General features: G+C 51.3%; 1 protein-coding gene across 1 annotated transcript; it reads right to left on the bottom strand.

Moving 5' to 3' along the window:
- Window positions 1-14: 14 nt before the first annotated feature.
- LOC122392814 (indole-3-acetic acid-amido synthetase GH3.2-like) lies at window positions 15-20,105 on the bottom strand. The gene is made up of 6 exons (XM_043388111.1): window positions 20,064-20,105; window positions 17,330-17,660; window positions 9,469-9,650; window positions 7,601-8,958; window positions 1,129-1,345; window positions 15-892 (listed from the first exon to the last, which is right to left on the bottom strand). Exons 1-6 carry the CDS (start codon window positions 20,088-20,090, stop codon window positions 662-664), a joined length of 2,346 nt encoding a protein of 781 aa, XP_043244046.1. The 5' UTR covers window positions 20,091-20,105; the 3' UTR covers window positions 15-661.
- Window positions 20,106-23,296: the final 3,191 nt, after the last annotated feature.

Genomic DNA, 23,296 nt, shown 5'->3' with positions numbered 1-23,296 from the left:
ATTTACACTCATTTTGTACACTTCTTGTGTATTCTCGATATCAAGCCTAATGACGTCACATATGAGGTCAATAGGACGCTCCGGACGGCCGGGCTTCCCATGTTATTTTCAAATATTCGCCAGTTAGTCGAGCGAAGGAAACGTGGCATACCCAAACTGGCAAAAGATACGTTCGAACGCCCTGCATACCGCTACTGCCTTTAATTTGTAGAAACCACGTAAAACTAAGCTAGAATGACGTATTTCTGATGCATTGAGGTATTGACCGTTACACAGATGACAGAGGTCTGGGTGCGATTGAGGGTTCGAACTAGGGATGAAAATGCGACAAAAGAAGCTCGGTCATACACACATAAAATGTACATAGCTACGCCCATTAAGACATTCTAGATGCTAGTAAGCTTCCACGAATCTCTTGAACGCATTCAACCCATGCATACTAGTCTATTAGCCAGTTTCGTCACTTTATGTTGCCTTATGTCTAATACCCGAACGCTGTCCTTAAACACGCTATTTTCATGACCATGGTTGTCATTCATTTTAAAATAAGAGCATAGCAAGCATAGGAATCGTAATACCGTATTCGCAAGCACAAAGCAGTACCGAACAATCGCGTCGTTCAAGAGTTCGTTTCACCAGAGTCCAGACTCAACCTCCACATTCACTCGATAGGTGGCAGCACGTGTTTCATGAGGAACTCCACGTCCTCTGCACGGCGGAGGATGTGCAGTCGTTTCAGCTGACTCCAGTGCGCCTGCCCGCGTGCCGCCATGTTGTCTCTCAGCTTGAGGAACACGCCCGGCTCCATCTGAAGCAGCTGGATGGCGCCGATGGCCCCCTCCTTCCGCTTCAGCGCGTAGCCTTCCGATAGAGACTGGAGGCAGGTGTCCAGCTGCGGCAGGGGAGGGGTAGGGTGACACAGGGTTGTGGTGCGGCCTGGGGGGTAGTTGCTACAGGGGGGAGGGGCGACACGGGGCTGACTATAATGGCACCGTTATACATACACCCGCATACACTGTGTATCGTAACATTTGTAAACCAACCCAAAGCAGTTCATCCCACCTGTGCTCATCTTCAATCACTTCTCTCCCCTCCACTCCCTCTCTCCCTCCACTCCTGTTCCCTCACCAGTGCCGCCTCTGCCTCGGTGAGCCGCGGTCCGCAGAGCTCCACGAACATGAGGTGATGTGGCGGCAGCCCGGCCCGGCTCCCGTCCAGTGCGCTCTCAGCCGTCCCAAACTCGAGCAGCGTTCGACCCGGCCAGCGCTCCGCCGCCGCCCGCAGAGCGCTGTAGAGTGCCAGGCCGGATATGTTCACCCCGTGGATGTTCAGGTTGGTGCCCGTCCTGTGGGGAAACGGTGGGGTTTTGAGGGAGAAAGGGAGATGACAGGGGAGCGGTAAGGGTTGGAGTAAAAGGGGCTACAACGGGGCGTAGCAGAGATGGAAGTAGAGGCTGAAAAGGGAGTGGAGGTATTACATGAGGCATCAGTGGGCTGAGGTCTGTCGGAGAGGGGGGGAGGGAAGCAGTGAGGTGATGGCTAGGGATAACGGGGGCAGCACCCGGCGGGGTGGCAACTGGCAGGGACAACTGATGTGTCTTATGGGCTGAATTTGTGTGGTGGATTGAAACACAATGAATAAAAAATGTTTGGTATTCAGAGCAAAACACAAACTTTCAAACCAAGAACTAAACCAAATTCCAAGCCATATTAAGCGCTGGAGACTCTCAAGACCAACAAAACCAGCCGACACAAACTTTCAGTCGGCACACATTTTCCTACATCGTGCGCGCGCGGTTCATAATGAGCCACCGCCGCACTTTTAGCAGTTGACAATAAATTATTTACTTATATAACATTACTTACAACATTTTCCTGCTAGCACACCTCACCCTGTCTTTCAAGACACATCAAATCATATATCACACCTGTGATTCACGAGCGGCACGACTTCGGAGCCTCTCTGATCGCCGCAAAACGGTCTCGGGGCGGTCTCGACCTGTGACCGGGGCGGTCTCGGACTGTGGCGTCACTTCTGGTTGTCTGACGGGGAGGGACACCAGCATGGGTCCTTTCTCGCTTGAGTCACTGTCATCCTCAGCTTCATGGTCCTGTTGGAGCCGATGTCGCAGCTCTCGGACGTGGCGGGGCACTCCGTTCACCTCCACGGCCTGTTCCGAGAGCGTGCGTGTCACCACGCCCTGCTCATACTGTGTGTGACAGCGCGCGCCGGGTGGCCTCACCCAGACAGCATCTCCGGGCTCGTACGCTTCTTTTGGCGGGCGGTACCCGCCAGCCGGTTCCTGCTGCGCTGAAGGGTCGGAGTGTGGCAGACTCGTCCTCCAGTTGTAGCGATACAGCTGGTTCGCTGGCGTCGAGTTGTCCGTCTTGTTGTCTTTCGGGGTCATGTTGTAAATGTACACAGCTTCTGAGATATCACATCCCTTCCTTGCTGCTATGGTCTTGACGGTGCGGTGGACGCGTTCGATGACACCGTTTCCGGACGGGACGTAGGCACAGCGGAACGTCAGTCGCACGCCCCACTCTGCAGCAAATGCACCAAAACGCCTGCTTCGAAACACTGGGTCGTTATCCAGTAGGATTTCATCCGGCGCTCCTCTCTCCAACAGGATGGAGCGTAGCTCGGCCACCAGAACTGAACTTGTTTTCAGTCTCAGTGGACGCCAAATGGTGAATCGACTTGGGCCGCAGTCGATGATGGTGAGGCATAATCTGCCGCGGTACTCTGTGACGTCGATCCCAAGTCTTGTCCAGACCTGCTTGACACTGAGTTCGCCTTTCTTCCACTTGACAGGGGCAGGATCGATCGACTGGCAGACTTGACAGCTCGTCACGACGTTCCTGACACAGGTCTTTGTGACCGTGGGCATGACACGTTTAGCGAAGAAGTGCGTTCTTCTGATTCCGGGATGGCCGGCATCAGCATGAATCTGAGCGACGCGGTCCTGTTCACACTGCACGGCTGTTGCCACGGCTGCGACACCAGTCACACCGGGCTCGTTCGCAGAGATACCGTCCTCTTCCCGCTGTACAGCAGCTTCAGCGATCTGACAGGAATCACTCCTCGCTGTCGTTCCAATCGCGGCACACAGGGTTCTGTGCTTGTCATTCCCTGCTTCTGGATCTCTGGTTTCAGTGGCGCCTCGCGGAGTACCTGGCGCTTTGGTCTTCCCTTCTGGACTCAGCCATTTGCGTGGCACCCTTGTGAGATTGTCGGAACGATTGGCAGCAGAGGTCACACTTCGCACAGACATGTCCAGTCTGTACTCCTCACCCAGCATCTGCAGAGTTGAGAGACGTCTTCGGATGAGCATTTCAGACGCGGCTTTCGTCTTTAGCCTCATCTTTCCGCTCAATGAGTTTGATATCCAGTGATATACGGTGCGGGAGTCTGTCATTAGGACAACCTTCTTGGCTCCCCATGATATCGCCAGATTTACTCCTTTGATAGCTGCGTCCAGTTCTGCGACGTTTATGTGCGTCCCATCGTCTTTCCTCAGCCATCAGCCGTCCTCTATCAGTTCGCCGTCTGCTTCCAGTGCTACCCCGAGGGCCAACGAGCTTGCATCAGTCCAGACTGTGACATCTCTTCCAGACACGTCCCATCTGCCCTTCGCTGGGTCATCTGCTGCCACCTTCTCCAACAGGTCCTGAACCATGTTCTTCACCTCACTGTCTTCGATGGGATCGTCCCACCTCTCGGATAGCGCGCTCGCGCGTCGTTTCAGGTACGAGGTAGCTGGTCGGAGCCAGCCACATACGGGCAGATTCCCTGTGAGACGTCCGCAGAATGAAAATATCTTTCGCTTTGTCAGTGGCAGCTCGATCCCCGTGACTTCATTATCACGTCTCCATCTGAGTCCGTCTGTTCCCGCTGATACTCTCAGCCCCAGAGCTCTGCCTCCGTCCTTGAGTTTTACTGCCGGTTTGCACTCCAGACCGAAGCGCTTCAGGTGCTCGGCCACCTTCTCAGCCGGCAGCACGGCCTCGTCAACCAGCACGTCGTCAATGTACGTCGACACTGCCCGCTGCACGTCCGAATCCTGGCTGACGACCAGATCCAGCACGGATTTCATGACGCAGGGCGATACGCTGAGGCCAAAGCCCATCCTCGTCAGGCAGTATCGCACGTCACCGACGATAACCGTTTGGTACGGCCACATCTCCTTTTCCACGTGAATTTGCAGATAGGCCTTGTTGAGGTCCAAAAGCGCCACGTCTCTCCCCAGCTTGCGCCACTCTCTCAACTTTTCATTGCACACGTCCGCATCTGCCGTGAAAGTGTTCACGTGGGTGTTCATTTCTCGAAAGTCCATCACCGGTCTGACTTTCTGTTTGTTCAGTTGCACGACAGCCATCATGGGGATCAATCCCTTTGGCGGACCCAGCTCACTTTCATCGTACGGTAGAAGCCATCCATTTTTTATCCAAAGGGCCACTTCCTGTTCGTATGCCGCCTTGGCTTCAGCTGAGATGCGATACTGAGCCACACAGTTTTGTAGCACTCCAGGTGCTTTGCCATCAGACCACTTCCAGGACACGATCCAACATCTTTGGCGCTCATCAAACCAAGCCCGGAAATCAGCTTTCTCCACGGACAGCTGTGGCTTCACATCTACGCCAGTCGTCGAGTCAGGAGCCTCTTCACTGAGTTCAGTGCGCGGCCTTTTCTCGCTGCGACAGAGTTCTTCAGTCGGAGACTGGGCCGAGGCGCCTTGGCGTGACCTTGCAGCCGCACCCGATGTCGACACACTCTGTTCTCGGAGTCCAGCGCAGGTGTTCTTCTCGCTACAGAAGAGTACCTCGGTTGGAGACCGGACGGAGACACCACCAAGCGCCTGCACACCGTCCATTCCAAGCACCATGTGGAATCCCAGAGGCCTGTCTTCCGCTACCAGTGCGCTTATTGTCACAGCCTTCAGCCCCGGAATGAGCACACTGACGTCCGCGACTCCGATGCACAACAGATTGTGGCCGCTTGCAGTGGCAACGTTCACAAGTTGCCGTTCCCATGATTGGCAGACAGACAGATGAATGATACTGCGGGTGCATCCTGTGTCAATAAGAACATTGCACTGTTTTCCGCAAACTTCCAGTGATCGCACTGGCAGCGCGCCCATCCACTTCAATTCCGAGCAGAGGCCGGCGCTGAGTCCTCTCCTCGCAGCTCGTTTCCCGAGCGAGGCTGGCTCGGGCACTCAGCGGCGATATGACCCCATCCGGAGCATCGGTAGCACTGGATACTCTGTCTTCCGCGGCCCGTGTTCCTTGAAGACACGGTTGACCTGTTATTCTGAGAGCGGTTGGACACCACCCTACTCGAGGGGTTGAGACCTCGCATCGCAGAGACGCCCTGCGAACGGGGAGTCTGTCCGAGGAAAGCAGATGCGCTTGGTACTGTCTGCTCTTCACAGAGAATTGCTCTCGCGCGTGCCACTATCTCTGTCAATGACAGCGATTCCATGCGAGCGCCGGCGCGCATGATCTGCCTTACCGCATCCGGTAAGCCCGCCATAAGAGCACACGCTAGCCCTTCTTCACTGAGACCTCCGAACAGTGTTGACAGCTGCTTGAGTTCTGCTAGATACACATCTACCGACTCTCCATCTCTCAACTTTCTGTCAACGAACTTCTCGTATGCCATAAATTTGTCCGCTGCGAACGCACGCTTCAGCACAGTTTTCACCTTTGTCACGTCCTTCCTTTCTTCTACAGAGAGCTGCTGGTATACTGCAGACGCACCACCTTTCAGTCTCAGAGGGATGACAATCAGTTCCTCAGCCGGCGGGGTCTGTAGATTACAGACCATCTCGACTTTGGTCAGCCAGTCTACGACATCACCTGACCCGTCAAATTCCGGTATTAACCTGATGTCGAAGCTAGGTGAAGCCATTCTTGCTCACTGTGCTATTCGCTTGATATTTGAATTAAATGATAAATTACGAATAAGGCCGAAATAGCTTGTGGTGGATTGAAACACAATGAATAAAAAATGTTTGGTATTCAGAGCAAAACACAAACTTTCAAACCAAGAACTAAACCAAATTCCAAGCCATATTTAGCGCTGGAGACTCTCAAGACCAACAAAACAACAAAACCAGCCGACACAAACTTTCAGTCGGCACACATTTTCCTACATCGTGCGCGCGCGGTTCATAATGAGCCACCGCCGCACTTTTAGCAGTTGACAATAAATTATTTACTTATATAACATTACTTACAACTAGAGCACTTCATGGGCCGGATAAATCCGTTATCCACGGATAAATCCGCGGACCGGATAGGATTGGATTCTAAATTTGTTAAAAAAGAACGGATATGGGCGGGCCGGATTTGGGAATTGAAGGTTGAACCCGGATCAAAACGGATCAAAATTTTAACATTCAACATTGAAGTTAAAAATTAACCTAATGTGTTAAGCGGCAGCAGAGGTTTGATTAAAGTAATAGGCATCATTTTATGACACTCACTTGTCATAAGACTTGTATGGCTGTCTGGTCCCTTAGATTGAATTTGTTAGTCCAGTTTTGGGTGAAACCAGTTATTGGTGAAACGGATTATTACGGATATTTTTTGGAAGTTTGGCTGCAATACGGGCCATGGGTGGGCCGGATTCTGATATTCAAAGAAAGGCGGATAATGGGCGGATCTGGATATGACTTGCCGGATATGGGCCGGGTCGGATCCTAAAAAGCCTATCCGTGAAGTGCTCTACTTACAACATTTTCCTGCTAGCACAATTTGGGCTAGAGATGTGCTGTTTTGACGGACATGTGGCAAGTGTGATGACGGGAAGAGCAGTCTGATACGGACAGCGATTTTGGACATTTAGTCGGGAATGAAGAGGCCGAAAGAATTAGAGCGCTTCGAGACGCCTGAATTGGTTGCCATTATTGATGAAAAATATGTTTCAATGCCTCAGTTCCTTCGAACCAGCCCGTACCAATCTCCAACCAATGGGCGCAGTCGGAGCGGCCTGGTGCGACGGACACTCGCACGTATATACCCAGGCCGGCCGTTAGGTCACGGGCGCTGTTCGGATTTATGCAGTGTTGAACCAATCACGGCTTACAGAGCATACATTACCAGCTGACAGCTGTATGTCACATGCTGTGCATAAATACGGGATACTCCCGTCCGATTTCGTTTCGAAACACGTTTGACGCCTACATAAGCATAGTCTTTGCAATGCCATCATTGCAAAGTGACTGCGGGTGACATGAAAATCTTATTCATACCTGGCCGTATCCGAAAGCAATCTGTTGTGCAGGTGCCAGAACTTCCGAGAGAACGGTTCCGCAACACGTGAGCCGTGTCAAGTAACTCATGAAACGGGTATCCACTATCCAGCGAAGTAAGCAGGTTGACATTACAGAATCTCATTTCCGGTCAAACGGTTACTGGCCTCACAATGGCGACTGGCGACTGTTTTTAAGAAACAGTCATGTTGGTAGGGGATTCCTAACAGCGTGAGAAATTATCAAGAGTTCCACCCAGGGCCGTATACGGTTCCATCGGTATACCGCCCTGATCAAACCATGACCCTGCCCGGCCAGGTGGGCGCGGTAGCACCAACTCACCTGTAGAGGAGCTGCACGACGGGCGCCCGGTTGTGGAACCGGCAGATGCGCACCACGTCTCCCTGTCGGTACCGGTACAGGCCAGAGCGGGTAGTCACGACCAGCTCGTAGTCTTCTCCCACGCGCAGCTCGTTGGCGAGCAGCAGGCGGTGTCGGAGGTCCTCCCCTCCGTCCGCAGTGTCATGAGACTCGCCCCGGTCAGTGGTCGTCCTTCGCGGGTCATCCGTCTCCTTGTTATGTTCCTGGACGTTGTGCGTGCGTGTCACGGAGGAGGCGTCTCCCCTCCGCCGGAGTCGGCTGTCATTCGGTCCTTCGCCGGCGTCTGAGCCGTCCGGTATGGGATTGGACGTCGCCTGCGCGTGTTCCCCCTCGTGCGACACGGGCAGAAACTCGTAAAGGCACGAGTCGGCAGTGAGAGTGAAGGGCACCTCTGCGGCACTCGGGTCGGCGCTGATGCCCAGCCACGCCTCCGAGCTGCAGTAGGCCATGTCGAGCACGGGGAGGTCCCCGATGTACCGTCTGGCCAGCGTCAGGTACATGTCGCTGGCGAGCCCCGAGCGAGCTGCCTGCAGGAAGCGCAGTCGAGGCCACAGTCGCGGGATGATGCGGTCGAAGCCCTGCGTGAACATAGGCTCTAGCTCCCTGGCTCGGTCCGGTGCCGGGGTGAGGTGCTCGTTGATGCGCCGCAGCAGCGGCTCCGGTAGCGAGAGATGGTCCTCGATCCTACCTGCAGCCAGCTCGGAGAGCAAGCGGGGCCACTGCTCCTCCAGCACGTCCATCAGCCGCAGGAAGACGAAGATGAAGCTGGTGAAGAGGGCGTGCAGCTCGGGCTCGGCCAGCGCGAACAGCAGTCCCAGGTAGCAGGCGGCCCACTCCGTCTCCACCTCGGTCACACAGGGCGGCGTCACCGACTGCAGGCTCGCCAGCGGAGACTCCTGCAGCACCGGCGACAGCGAGCAGATCCGCTTACCGGAGGTGCTCAGCGACGGCTTCACGCGCGAGGTGACCACCAGGACAGGCGCGATGGCGCCGCCGCTGTACTGCGCCTGCGTGGTGGCCATCAGCGGCGCGATGTTGCGCATGATGCGCCGCAACTGCTGCCGGCCCATCGGAAGGTGCTTGCTGGAGCCAGTCGTGCCGGATGAGGTGGCAAACAGGTAAACCTCGTCGTCGCCGAACATTGCCGTCTCCTCTCCTGCCTCAACGGCCTGCACGTAGGCGGCGTAGTGACCGTACTCGGTGACAGGGTGACGGGCGCGGAACTCGGAGAGGGAGCGCATCCGCGCCAGGCCGTGGTCACGCCCGTACCGGGTCCGCTCGCCAGTTCGGAGGATGGTTGAAATGAGCGCGTGCTGCACCTGACCGGGGCACATATCAGGACAATGGTCAGACTCAGGAGTTTAGGCGAGCTCGGAGAACAGCGGCATAAGACGCTATGAAAAGGCAGTATGTGATCTCAAGAGCGGAGATATCTCAAGAGAGAGATAGGTTTGGGACTGAAACGATATAATGCTTGCCGTATGAGCTTAGCGAACCGAATGCATCAGACACGTTCAGTAAAGAAGAGGGGTCACATGGTCCGTAAGTTATGCCTAGCTCATGTTCGCCAGTACTACTGGAACAAGTCATCGTGTGCCATAAAACCACTTTATTACACCGAATAGGGTTTGCACATATTTTACTGCGCTTGTATAGACGTTCCGGACGAATTTCGCATTAACCTGTGGTGATCGCCGTGCGAGCCACCCCGCGGTTATTTCCTCGGGTCACGGGATGAGGCTCCATTCAAAGACTCAATCGGCCCCAAGCAATGACTCTCGGTTATGTTCAACACGTAGACTGATGTTACATCTCGCGTATATGCTCACCTCCATGAAGCGTCTCGAGTCACGCTCCATTTTGCGGCCCTGGTAGGCGCCAAACACGCCCACGCAGCGCTGGATCCCATAGATGGCGAGCTGGTTGCGCAGGCTGAGCGAGTTGGACCGCGGCCGGCGCAGGAAGTCGACCAGAACGCAGAGCGTCGCCGCCGCAGTCACCAGAAGCGCTACTGTGGCAGGGTACACCGCACGGGGTCATGGCACCGGGAGCACGCGCGGCTGCTGGGGAACGGGTCGCTCGTACTGTCAAAGAATGCCGAAGTGGCAAACATGCACTGAAAACAATTTAACCCAAGGCCCGCGAGTAAACCGGTGTTTTGCAGGTACCCCTATCCGCAACCATTTTTAACCACCCTCCCAGGAGTACAGTAAGGTCCCATTGCAGTGTAGTCGTCCCTGCTCTCAGCGGACTTGTTCGCTGACAGCGGTTATATCCGCTCAGAGCAAGTACGACTACACCGCAATGGGACCTAGCACTACTCCTGGGAGGGTGGTTAAAAATGGTTGCGGATAGGGGTACCCGTAAAACACCGGTTTACTCGCCAGCCTTAGGTTAAATTGTTTTCAGTGTGACACATGAATAGATCCGATCGGCCTAAGGTTTAGATCTGAAGGGCATAAAGATTCGCATTAAAGGCCCGGCTCAGTCGATTAATTGTGATTATCTGAATGGTGGAAACTTTGAGGCTGGTGATTTGGTGATTTCTTTGGATACTGGAAGACATTTAAAACCAGTATCAGCGCAGTGCAGTCTCCTCCTGTCAGTCCACCACTGACTGCAGGAGTCTAGCGCCACACAATCACTGTGCATGTTATGCGCCACCGATATCGCCGCTGAAAAGTGCCAGACGAGCCGTACGAATTCCCGCGGGCCGGATGGTGCGTGCTGAGTCCATGGTGGTATCGGAGCACAGGGTCGCGATCGTCCCGGTGGAACCGCTGACTGGACGCTCTTGGCCCACAGGGAGCGTGTAGGTGTCATTTTCACTCGCCCGCCACACGCCGTGATCAGATGTCGAGGGCGCGGCCACCGCTCAGCCCAATGACCTCTAACCTCGGCCGCGAGAGGTCACTGACGAGGGCAGTCGCTCACCGAAGAGTAGCGAAGTGACCTGACCTGGAAGATTGACCATTGACCTAAGGTCTTACAACTGAGTAGGTACCGTCAGCATTTGTCTTCCTCTCGTAATGGGCAAAACGCTCGTTTTTCCGCTAGTCCTTTACATATTCGATCAGAGGATGAGCGGCTGGGGGGCCGATCGACCCCAAAACTATACTTGGTCGAACCATCCTGTCGTTATGCAAGAATCAGTGAAAACGCCTGTACGGGCGAGTGTTAAACTGGCGCACGTGTCCTCGCGCTCATTATGGCAGGACTCGCAAGCACGTGCCGCCGCTGCTACCATAACAATTTACTTCAACTCGGTGAAATATCATCGGCTATATGGGCAGGACTGGCTCAGAGTTGGAAGTTATTACTCTGCGCGTCCCATAAATGAGCACGTAAATCGCCGTCGCACATCGTAGACTTCGTGCGTGAATTGATATTGCTGGCCGTAAAGCTGAGCCAATCTTGCCGCTGCACGAGCCGAAGCAGAGTGACAGGACGTTCGCTATGCCGCGGGCAGGACCTTCGGTCCTTGTGATTTAGCGATTGATGCTTGCAGATGGACGTAGTCTCTATATAGGCCTAAAGGGCACGTGTGATCTGGATCAGTTAATTTTTATTGAGTAAATATAGACGTTATGGGTTATTAATTACACAATACACATGTAATATGTACATCCACAGACTTCTCTATATATAGACTGTGCGCTGATTTGGGAAATCAGCATTGGAGGCCCAAATTTCTGAAGCCGTAATATGAACCCATATGTTGTAACACAATACCCTTTTATTGTTTCCTGTCGACAGGCTGAATTTTATGTAATATATTTTGTTTTTGTACTATCTATTGCTCGTAGCTCAGAATAAGAAAGGCTCCTGGTCGATATGAATCTGTATTGGAACATCATTTCACGTTCATCGACACCCATTGATGTCCTCATGTCAAGTTCATCTCACATTGCCCCAGTGGGCTTGAAAATGGCGTTAGTCCATTTTCACCGCGGGATCCAGCGAGAAAGGGTGGCTATCACCCCTTTCTTCTTCCCCTGTGTGCTGGATTGTTCACATCTCTGACATGGCTGGCTACAAACTCGCGCGACAGTGCACCGACCGCGCTGGTGGTAAAGGTTGGCGGTAATGCCGATGGGGGACTTTACGGGAAAATGTGTGTCGGCTGCAACGGTGTCTTCACTGTTCTTCTCTGCTACCCACTTTTTCGCACCACGCATCTACACATAGTCGCACTTTCACACATTCGCACATGCGCATCACCAATTGCAACGTATCCCTCCGTCTGCTCGTTTTCCACTCGCTGCTGAATGATAAGGCGATAGCTCTTGTGACGGTCGTTCCCATCACGTTGTCATGCTATAGCTATTGTTGCTTTTATTGTGTCCCTTCGTCCCATGGAGACGTAGCCGAGCAGCTCTGAAGGGACCTGTGGGCGGCCCCCAGGGCCACCACGATGCTGCCGCTCCGCAGTCCGCACCTCCTCCATGTTGGGGTTGATGGTCGCCATCAGGCGATGTCGGGTGCCCATCAGAGCCGGGCACCGCAGGAGGACATGCTTGGGCTGTCCGCCTCCTCTCAGCAGACGGGTAGAGTGCGGCTCTGCATTGTCGGTCGTCGCACTGGTTGCACCTCGACAGCCAGGAGGGCGCCAACCCGACTCTGTGGCGCCATTGGGAGGAGCTTGTCCAGTGGCCGGCGCGGAGCTGGTGGATGTCCACCGCCGCTGGCCGGTCGCCGCCGGCAACGGTAGGCGGGAGTCGATCCCCGTCAGCTGGTGGAACTAGCCGGCTGGCCAGGCCCCGACGGTGCGAGCTCTCGCCACTCTGGCGGCGGCCCAGTGGGCCTTCTGGACGTCTATAAGGATTTGTTTTTAGTCGAGTATGTTTGCCTTCTTGGCGATGGTGTCGGCCCTCTCGTTGCCCTCCAACCTGCATTGTGAGGGCACCCACTGTAGGCAGACCAACAGGCCTCCAGCTGTCAGTCCCCAGGGGGCTCTCCAGATGTCCACTCCGAGCGAGGAGTGCTGGGCGGCCCAGCCACCTCGGATGGCGGCGAGGGCGGACTGCGAGTCGGTGCAGGCTACGATGGGTCTTCGGCGTTCGACGGGTTCTCAAGCAGTTAGGAGAGAGCAGCTCGGAGGGCGACCATCTCAGCTCGGCAGCTGGAGCACAGGTAACCTACCGGGGCGCGGATCGAGTGCTCTTCCCCGTTCGGTCAAACGATTAGTGCCCCCGGCGCCTCCGTCATATTCTGTAGCTCGTTAGTTACAGTACTCGTATGCTCTTCGCCCTTGGCACATTTCTTGGCTTCTCCATCAAAAATGTCCACAGCTGGCCTAGAAATGGTGACCTGCCAGTTTCCTGAGATATCCAAAGTAGAAGTTCCTGTAATAACAGGCCACCACCGGCACAGATGTTTGTCCCAGCTACTTATACTCCAATCAGTCCTATGCATCTTGTTTCTGCTCCACCGCTATTTTTCCGTCCGTTCTTCGCAGACTGGCGTATTCTTGAGCTTCCCGATCCCGATGCAAGTTTTGCGGTAACATTTAAGAGCGGCAACCTTCATCGTTTAACATTGATGCGAAGGGTACGAATTCCATCATTTCGTCGAGCATTCTTCCGAGATGATTTGATCCAGACCATAATGAACCCCATACGACACACTGGATAAACTTCATTGTTTGATTGAATAAGCTTACTTCTTTTGGATGTAGTGGCGTATCACTGCCATGGGTATGGCATTATTTAGCGCGGCGTAGCTTCGAACTGCGATGGCGAGTTGTTCTTTTCACATTAACTGCTGGTCAAGTTGTCTTTGTAGCTCCTTTCAGTGAGTCTTTTTTTCTCCAGAATAAAATAAGGCACTAGGCATTATAGGAAGTATGCTGAGACTGGCGCCGTCGATAGCGTCCTGTTTTTCTTCTTGCTGTGTGAGTCTCACAGGAGTCAGTGTTTGCAAAAGTAAACTTGCAAATCTGATTGTCCTCAGCGTTATCTCTTATCTCGATTGATGGTTTCGTCTGTGAACATTTTTTCCTTTTAGTTATACGCGAGGCTAAAAAGTTGCCTTTTTGCTAGAAATTATGTTTCGTTTCACATTTTTCTTGCCCTGACTCTGGCTTGATACCCGGAATGATATCTTCGCACCACACGTTTTCTGATCCGGTCGTGATGAGGTAGTGATCGATAATATGGATAATATTCTTTCCTTATAATATTCTTTCCAAGTTTGCAGTCGAAGTGCCCTGCTGAAAGCAGTGCGTGATTTCTGCATATACAGCTCTTACATTTTAAGACGCAAATTCTTGAGCGGAGGAGCGATCTACCGAAGAAACTCCAACTGCAAGCTTGATATGGAACAGACTATAGTTCCGACAAATTAGCAACGACAACCAACAATGCAACCAACATTCAAAAGCAAGAAAATGCGCGCAAAGTACGGCTGCATTTGTGAAGTATATACCTCCAGCGTGAACAAATGGCTAACTGAACGAGAAAACATGTTCTCATTTATATACATTTATTTCTTATTTATTTTGAATTCAACAAAAAAAAAATGTAATCCGACAGGTAGATAAAAGTATGGGCTATCCTATATCCAAATTTGTAAATATTCTGACACCCTTTTCATTGTAAAAAGATGGATAAAAGTGCACTTATTTTTGGGCCTCCAATGCTGATTTCCTCGGATCAGCGCACAGTCCATATATAGAGAAGTCTGTGGTACATCCTTACCTATATGGGAACCGCCAACACAATAAACCGCACGCATATTTACGTCTGGACTGCGAGTTGCGGGGAAAAGTGCTGACTTCTTCGCAGTTTACTTTTAGGAGCCGGTGATTGTGCTGGATTTTTGAATATTCATGTGCTGTGAAAATATGGTGATTGGGATCACTGAAAACGTGGCCATGTGCTAGCTGGCTGCGCTAGGATCGATGCTATGTCGAGATTGCTCGTTTGTTATCCGCGTGCCAGAACGGAATGGTGGTCCAATCGTACGTACATATTTGTGACACGTCTTAACCCGCGCCCCGCTGGGGTCTGCCGACCAATTATTTTTAAGGGGGGGGGGGGGCAATTTGGCCCCCCCTTAAGATCTCGAGAACCACGCAACATAGCGACAAGCGGTAAACGGTGTTGGATAGCCCTATCAGGGAACTACCTTGTGTCCCAAATTCGTTGACCTAGGTCAAACCGATGACGCCACAGGTTAGGTCAAATGTCGAATTTTCACCGTTTACAGGCATTTCAAGAAATGCGTTGTAAAATCGAGCAAAATAGGTACATTTCATTGAAAATCATCGATGGGGAAATGTTCGTCAAACACATATTTTGCTATTTGAGGTCACTGGTACCAGGTCAGGTCACAGAGGTCAGGTCACTGAGGGTCACATTATGAAAATATCATGTGATGCATGTTTTATGGTCCATTTTATATGCCAAATACGATTATGTGGGTCAGGCAGTCTTTAGGGTCAGTTTAGATTATGTTTCGGTGAAGGTCAGGTCAAGGTCAGGTCAAATTAGGTCAAAGTTCAAAGTTGATATTTTTGCATAAAATGGGTATTGATTCAATGCAACTCGTCACTGGGAGTTCAATGGTGGCTTTTGTTTTGCGCTACGTGGTCTAGAATTGCTAAAAATTGACTTTAAAAATATGACGTTATCAATTTTGAAGTTTTTTTTTTCGCTATAGCTTGGCCAAAAAAGGAGGTATCGATCTAAAATTTGGTATGTATATAGAAGAGCGCAGGGACTATCACATATATTCCGGGTTTTTTTCGAAATTCGTTTTTTTAGTTTGCTAAAAAAATCTCTTTTTAATTTTTGGGGTCGAAATCCAAAAATTTTGAAAATCCGAGATAGCAGTTTTGTAGCGCTATCTTTTGTCTACATGACCATATAAAGAACTTTGAAATTGCTTGGTAACTGTAACTTTTGTGAGCGTTTCACGATTTCATGTTTTTTGCTCATTTTTGCTCGAACATGACCTCAGTTTGACCTCCATAACTCCTGACCTAAGGTGACCTAAGACTTGAAATTTGGTGTGAAGGTGTGAAATTAATGCCCGGAAAGGTACTGAAAATTTGGCGTCGCTGAGCGCCGCCGTTTTCTTGCTATTCAGGAAAAACCACAGGGGGGCCAAATTGCCCCCCCCCCCAGCGGGGCGAGGATTGTCACAGATCAAAAACGATGAAATTATCCCAAGCCTTTAGGTAACCCTCGCCGTCATAGGACTTCTTCGTCACTATGTAACTCCCGATCAAATCGAGCTAGCGAGACGGGAAAGGCACCAATGGACTCGGCAAGACCTGCCGAATCGATGTGCAATATGAGTATGACCTCCTGTTGCGAAAAGTGTGTATTTTTATTGCACACGAATTGTGTGCTATTGCAGCTGTAACGGTGAGGTGCCGTTTAGGGACTTCGCATATGACGCTATTTTAAAAAGTTATTGTATAGGTTTTGAGGGTGACGGAGAGTGTCAAGGCCCTAAAGAGAGTGTGGACCTATATGAACGGAACCAAATTAATGCATATGTGTTGAACTTGTGTTAAATAATTAGGATAAAAGGAACGGATTTACTACACTCCTTCGACCAACTGCGTGACCTGAGTGGCTCGACCTGACCTTGACCTCGATGTGAACTGACCTTAACTTGACCTTACCTAAACAAAAAGCTTATCATATTCGACGCTCCTAAGTATGGAGAACACGGTGGTGCCAACATCGTGCTCTGCGACTATTTTTGTCGATGTTATTGACAAAAAACCTATAACCCATACCTTGGGGTAGGTACTTGACCTGACCTCAGAGGTAGCCAGTTGACCTGAAACCGGGTACCAGTCGATGCGTCTCGTAACGGCGCATACGCTCTTTTTTCCGCGGGGCTCGAGCTTAAAATGGGGCGAGGAGGGGTCGCATCCGCCCCTTCACCCTCGGCCGGGACGTAGGTATGTAGAGAACCAATAGGTCCGGCGAGGGTTAAGTTCGTGATCGAATTAATGCATACTTCGTGATATAGCTTCAACATCGAAGGGATAACAACCCATGTAGCTCTTAAAAGCTCTTCTTCTTACGTGACCTCAAATTAAACCTAAGGTCAACACTTTTAGGTACCTCAATGGGGAAATGGGCTAATGTTCCATTCACCGACTCCTCATCCGGAAACGTCATGCACGTTCTGTTGCACTATCGAAGTCCTCATGGACGTCCGGTCAAGATTGTCGGCATCTGATGCAATGCCTACTGAGAACTGAACGACTGGCCATAAGGGGTGAGGTGAAAACGATAGTGATAGCTGGACATGGAAAGGGTGAATGCTTGGGGCATGTGAGCATTAACCAAGATTGTCCTGAGCATTCGCACAGTTTCTGTAGCTAATAAGACTCTTTTGCGGGAACAATAGACTGACAAATAGGAGCAATAGTGAGCCTTTACTGAGCCCTGCACGGCAAGTGTAACATAATTGACCCGATGCCGTGTTAATCATGAGATGTAAAGGCGAACCTTCACTTGTGCACATGCAGAGGGGATCCCAAATGACTTCAGTGCTGGCCACCCCTCTATGCGTGTCCCCAATGATGCACCAAGTTTGAGAGCTAATGGCCGTTCTGCTCTTAGGATGTAGATTGTAGAAGTGCAGCCACGTTTCAAATCATGCGACACCAAACAATGCCCCATTCCTTTAGATGCCGGTGCCCCGATAACCATTGCAACTCACCGCTTCCCAGAAGCCAAATCATGGCGATCTCTGATGACGTGTGCCGGCTCTGTTGAGGCGTGTTGTCCCGCGGCCACTGGCTGCTCCCGCGGTCGGCCAGTCTGTCCTCTGCGCGTTCCTGCAGTGTCGCCCCTCTCGCCGCACGACGTCCTGCCCGGGTGCCCGCGGCGGCCGCACTGGCTCTCTGCACACGGTGCAGCACGCCGAGTCCGATCGGCCCGCTCCACCAGGATGTGTCCGGCCGTCCGAGCGTCCCCGCGCGCGCCGCGCCGGCAGCGCAGAACTGACCTACGCGACCACGGCGGGCCGCGCCAGCGGTGCAGTGTGGCGGCTGACGATGATATGTGACGCCGTGACGGTAGAACAGAAGATCCGGGTGGGACTGAGGCAGACTCTTATTCGGGTGTAGCGATCCACAGTGACTTCCCACAGACAGACGTACTCAACATTTAAACAAGAGCGTCATCTAACTACCTATATCATACATCCCATTGGCTACCCATCACATTCACTCTTCCCAGTAGGTACCGTATAGTCTCGTGCAATTTTGGCCCACTTTTTTGGTCGAGCCTCAGTACCTAATTCATTTATCTGTTTATGTACAGTGTTAACCCGCGCCCGTGGGGGGGCTATTTTGCCCTCCCCCTCCTCCAGACTTTTCGACATATCTCTAGAACTGCTGCGCCGATCGTCACCAAACTTTCAGTACCCTCCCGGGCATCAATTTTACACATTGTGACAGAAAAAAAGTTCCAAAGGCTATGATGGGTTGGCCGCAAATGACGTCAGAGTGACGTCATGTTCTGCCGTTTTCGACCCCCAAAAAACAAAGACCACTATTAGACTCACCGTGACGAGCTGCATCGAATCGATACCCATTTTATGCAAGAATATCAACTTTGAAAGTTGACCTTTTTTGACCTGACATTGACCTGACCTCCACCAGGTAGTGACCTAAACCGTTCCTGATGTTCGTATAACCAACACCATTGAGTTTGAAATGAAAAAATTGGTCATAAAACATGCATCACACAGCCCTAGTAAAATTGGATTCACGTGCTGACCCTTGGTGACCTGACCTGTGACCTGACCTGGTATTATCAGTAACCTCTAATAGCAATATATGTACTACGCAAATGACGCCCTATCGCTGATTATCGATAAAATGCGTTTTACTTGATGTTATAGCGTATTCTATAGAAGACCCGTGACCGGCAAAACATTTTATCTTTGACCTGATCTGTGACGTCATCGGTGACCCCGAGGTCAATGAAATTGGATTCCCCTCGACAAATTTAACAGTAGGTAGGTATATGTTTTGGAGATACGGGGGGGGGGGCAAAAATGCCCCCCCCCCCCCACCGCGCTGAAGGTGGCCGGGAGGCCCACCGCCTGCCGGGTTAAAATGGTGATGTCACGTGACCACCTGACCTCATGTGACCTTCAGAAAAAATCCGAGATAAACAAGTTGTGAAACCTCAGGAGGATACTACATCCTGTAAGTTTCATCTCCCTGTGAAAGTTCCCCTGGCACTGAGGGCGTTGCGAAGTTGCGACATATCTGAGGACCGTGCAGAGAGTTATCTATGACGTCATAGGTCAGTGACCTGACCGGACCAGAAAATGCATTTGATATCACAATATGCAGCTTGGATCAAAGGTCAGCTATGCCAAGTTTCAGCTCCACATCGCTGGCGTGCTTGGAGCCATCGCGAACAATAAACTAGGGGGAGGGACTGCAGATCTCAAACTGGGCCAAAGTTGCCCGATTTTATCTAAAAGTGTGCGGCAGCATTGTCCACCTGTATTTTTATTTAAAAAAAGTTACCATTCTGAATTTTTGTGTAGGTACCACTACAAGTTGGAAACCACAAGATCAAAACTGGCGCTCCCGTTTACCGTCCTCACTGGATCCTATAGCCAAACCTGATTTTCCCTAAATTTTTCATGGGTTGTTTTAACCCCCTCTAGCCCTTCAACTTGTTCTTAGGAGCAACTCAGGGCTGCTCCCAAAGGTAACCGATGAACAGTCTTACCAGACCATAACGTGACCATTAGTCGAGACCGAGGCAAGGCGTGCTCACTATATATATGAACAATCATGACAAGCACGCGTCAATGTTTGCCAGGGACCCAGAATAGAAGACCGGTTGGGGCAATAGCGGTGATTTGGCCGCCGCGCTGATGCACGTGATACACTCCGCGGCCGGTGACCGCGACATGCCCGCTTTTGGGGTCCGCCGCCCGCCGCCCGCGCGCCGGGTTCACAGGGTACGTCGGTCCGGTGTCCCCCAGACAGCTGCCTGTCCCGCGTGCACAGTGCACAACGTGTGCACTGTGCGGAGCAGTGTGTCACGTTGATCGAAAATGGCCGCTACCCACCGTGAATACACGAATAGTGATTTGTGTGATACGAGGAGCGTTTGTGTATATGTTACAGGCAAAGTGAAAACTCGGGCATTTTGCAAAATGCCTAGGCAATTTGCAAAATGCCTGACTGGCTAGGCATTTTGCAAAATGCCCAGGCAATTTGCAAAATGCCTGACCGGCCAGGCATTTTGCAAAATGCCTAGGCAGTTTGCAAACTGCCTGGCCCACCAGGCATTTTGCAAACTGCCTGAAATTATTTTCTCAGGCAGTTTGCAAAATGCCTGACATCGAACTCACACCAGCGACGATGCGTAAGCATCATTGTAAGTGCCGCCAACAGGGGTTGATCACAAGCGATACGCACCAAGTGGGAGGACACACAGTGAGACATTCTCCGGGTAGCGCTGCCGAGTTCAAGGTTACTGAGCCCCAGGCAGCGCGAGCGGCCCGGCCGCCGCGCCGCGCCGGCTACCGGACGCCCGGCGCGGTTTTATCGGTAAACGCGCGTTAAACACGGTTATGTTTCTAAGAGCCTTGATGACTCTGGAAATACTTTGTGTGGATATTGATCAGAAAATAATGTTCTTTCGATGTACGGTAGCTTGGTTGGCGAGCCACACGTCTACATTATCAATGCATTGTGACTGTGTAAAGATGAGCATGCCCATTGCATATAAAACTTGTAATTTCTAAGCGTCTTTTTATTACAAAGGTGTGCACGTGGGTCGTGAATGACCAAAAACTTGTTTTTCTGGAAAAGCGGAAAAGCCACATGTCCTTGTTGTCTATGGAATGTATCTCATCTCATTCCAATGCATTTCCATTGTTTTTTAAATTCTGTTTTTCCTGAAATGTACCGAAAATGGCTGATTTCTCAAGATATAGACTATTTCTTTCCACGTGACACGTAATTAACCCTCGCCCGCACATGCCATTTTCCCATCCTAGAACGCACATGGGGGGGGGGGGTGGTTGCCACCCCCCCGCGCCATTTCGTTCCTGTTGGAGATAGAGCTTAGCGGTAAAGACCAAAAAGATTCTTTGGGAAGAGACGAATCCAATGAAACCCAGTTTTACCTTCTCAGGTCAGTCATTGACCTTCCAGGTAAGGTCAAACTAAAAAATGTTGCTGTTTTGGGTCACCGCTGGATATCAAGTGCGCTGCTTATCAAATACCGATGACGATGCTGTTTTCTGGTGCCAAGCCAGCTAGAACCTCTTTGTCACACTACCCGACCAGAATTTTGCTGCTGAGGTCATTTCAGGTCAAGTTAGGTCAAGGTCAATTATATGTGTTTGTATGTCTGTGTGTGTCTGTGTGTACACTGATGTGTGCACCGATTGTTTTTGGGTCCATATTACATGAAATCATGATCTGAGAAGCTTTTACCAAAAATGCAATCGAAAAACTTCACAAAAAGTAAATTCAGCTTGCCTAAAACGCAATTATCTTAGATGACCTAGGTTGACCTTGACCCTGACCTTGACCCCTGTACATCGTCGAACAACATGTTCCATGATAGGTGGGAGGTAAGACTGGCAAAAAAGGCCGAAATCAGGGTGTCAAAAGCTCACAAGGCCCATGGCAAACGCAAGATGTTGAAAATTGGCCATTTGGGTCATGACATGACCTGAAAAACAAGGTCATATCTCCGAAACCAAAAATCACAGAAACTTGAAATTATCAGCGAACATCAAGAAAGGATAGACAAGCAGCTATACAAAAAATCAGCTTTCTAGCTCTAAAAATGTTGAGTGCAGAGCAGAAAGACTACCTTGGGGGGGGGGGGGGGTGGCAACAACCCCCACCCCCCCACCCCCCATGTGCGGGCGAGGGAAAAATGTTTATTGGATACGCTTGTCTCTGTTCTATCGTTCGCTGGCAACCCCGTGTCGCTGCGGCCCTCTCTTGCCGTGATGTAAATAAGCACGGGAAGCGAAGAATGTCGGGTCAATATTCGGCCGGTCGCCGCATTTTTCCGCGCCCATGTTTCTCTGTGCCATGCTCCGCGCCCCATCGCAGCATTCCTACACACGAACGGCTACAACTCCGTATACGAAAATTACATGGAGACGTTGGCTCATTCTACACCATTCAGTAGTGGTTCCATCTCGACGGAAGTGGCGCAAGACGTGGGTATATTCGTAAATATTGAATGTGTTTGGGGCTCAGGCACATGGGAGCGACATGGTCAACGCCTGTGGTAAACAAAAACGGTAAAATAAATCAATCACAACTCAGGCATTTTGCAAAATGCCTGGTGGGTCAGGCAGTTTGCAAACTGCCTAGGCATTTCGCAAAATGCCTGGCGGTCAGGCATTTTGCAAATTGCTTGGGCATTTTGCAAAATGCCTAGCCGGTCAGGCATTTTGCAAATTGCCTAGGCATTTTGCAAAATGCCCGAGTTTTCACTTTGCCTGTAACATATACGCTACAAGAAACGAGTAACAGAAACTTTTTGTTATCCGTGGTTGCCGGTATGATTCCCGCATATGCAGCACAATTCATCAATGAGATTAGACCGTCGTCCGTCAATGAGATGCTTTATCGCCGACGTGCCGTTTGATTTACGAGTCGGGAATACCGCAAACTCGCAAACAAGGCATTTGTATTTGTATTTGTATTTGCCATCGTAGAGCGGTCCACTCAAAGTGTGGCTATTAAGCTCCGAGTCAAACATGGTCGCTGTCATGGATAAAAAAAACACACACACACACACACACACACACACACACACACACACGCACTCATACACGGTACACAGGGCTACCCCTGTGCTGTGGCGGCCACGGCTGTCGGAACGGTCACGTTCGGTGGAGATCCAGCAGGCGTCTCTTCACGGTACGTGAAAAACGCTGCTGGCTAAGCGGTGTCAGGTCACTCGACAGCCGGTTGAAGAGGGCAGGTGCCCTCGAGCAAAAGCGTCTCTTGCCGGTCTCGGTGTTGGACCTCGGCACGTAGAGCTGCCCGTCCTGCCTCGTGCGCCGGGACCGCCGGTCACCGTTGCACACGAATGCAGCCGCCAGTGACTCGGGCTCGCCACCAGCAATCACCTTGTGCGCCAGACACAGTGTACGGTGGTCGGCCATGTGCTGAGCGGGCAGCCAGCCAAGTTTCCCGCGCATGTCACTAACATGATCAAATTTTCTCTTACCAAAAATGACTCGTGCAGCAAAGTTCAGTATCTTTTGAATTCTGTCAATGTTTTTCTTAGTGCCGTTGCCGTAGACGGAAAGGCAGTATGTGACCTGCGAGAGAACCAAGGCGGCTACAAGTGTCTTGATGACACCGACAGGCAGGACGTGACGGACATGTGACAGCGCGACAAGAGTACCGCTGCATCGCCTGGCGACGACACCCACGTGACTGTCCCATGATAATTTCTGGTCGAAAATAACGCCAAGATTTTTTACCTCGCGGCAAGGTACGAGGTCAGTGTTGCGGAAGGCAATTTTGATGTCTGGAAGGCCGCGCAAATTTTGACCTGTTCCGAGAGTGATGAGCTGTGTTTTGTTTGCGTTTACTTTAAGGGCGTTTGCGCAGAACCACTGATCCAAAGCAGTCAATGAGTTTTCCATGCTATGAATAACAGCCGA

Source organism: Amphibalanus amphitrite, unplaced genomic scaffold (assembly GCF_019059575.1).
Source record: "Amphibalanus amphitrite isolate SeventyFive unplaced genomic scaffold, NRLGWU_Aamphi_draft 000024F_arrow, whole genome shotgun sequence".
NCBI classification, from domain to species: domain Eukaryota; kingdom Metazoa; phylum Arthropoda; class Thecostraca; order Balanomorpha; family Balanidae; genus Amphibalanus; species Amphibalanus amphitrite.
This window is presented reverse-complemented; position numbering and strand designations above follow the sequence as displayed.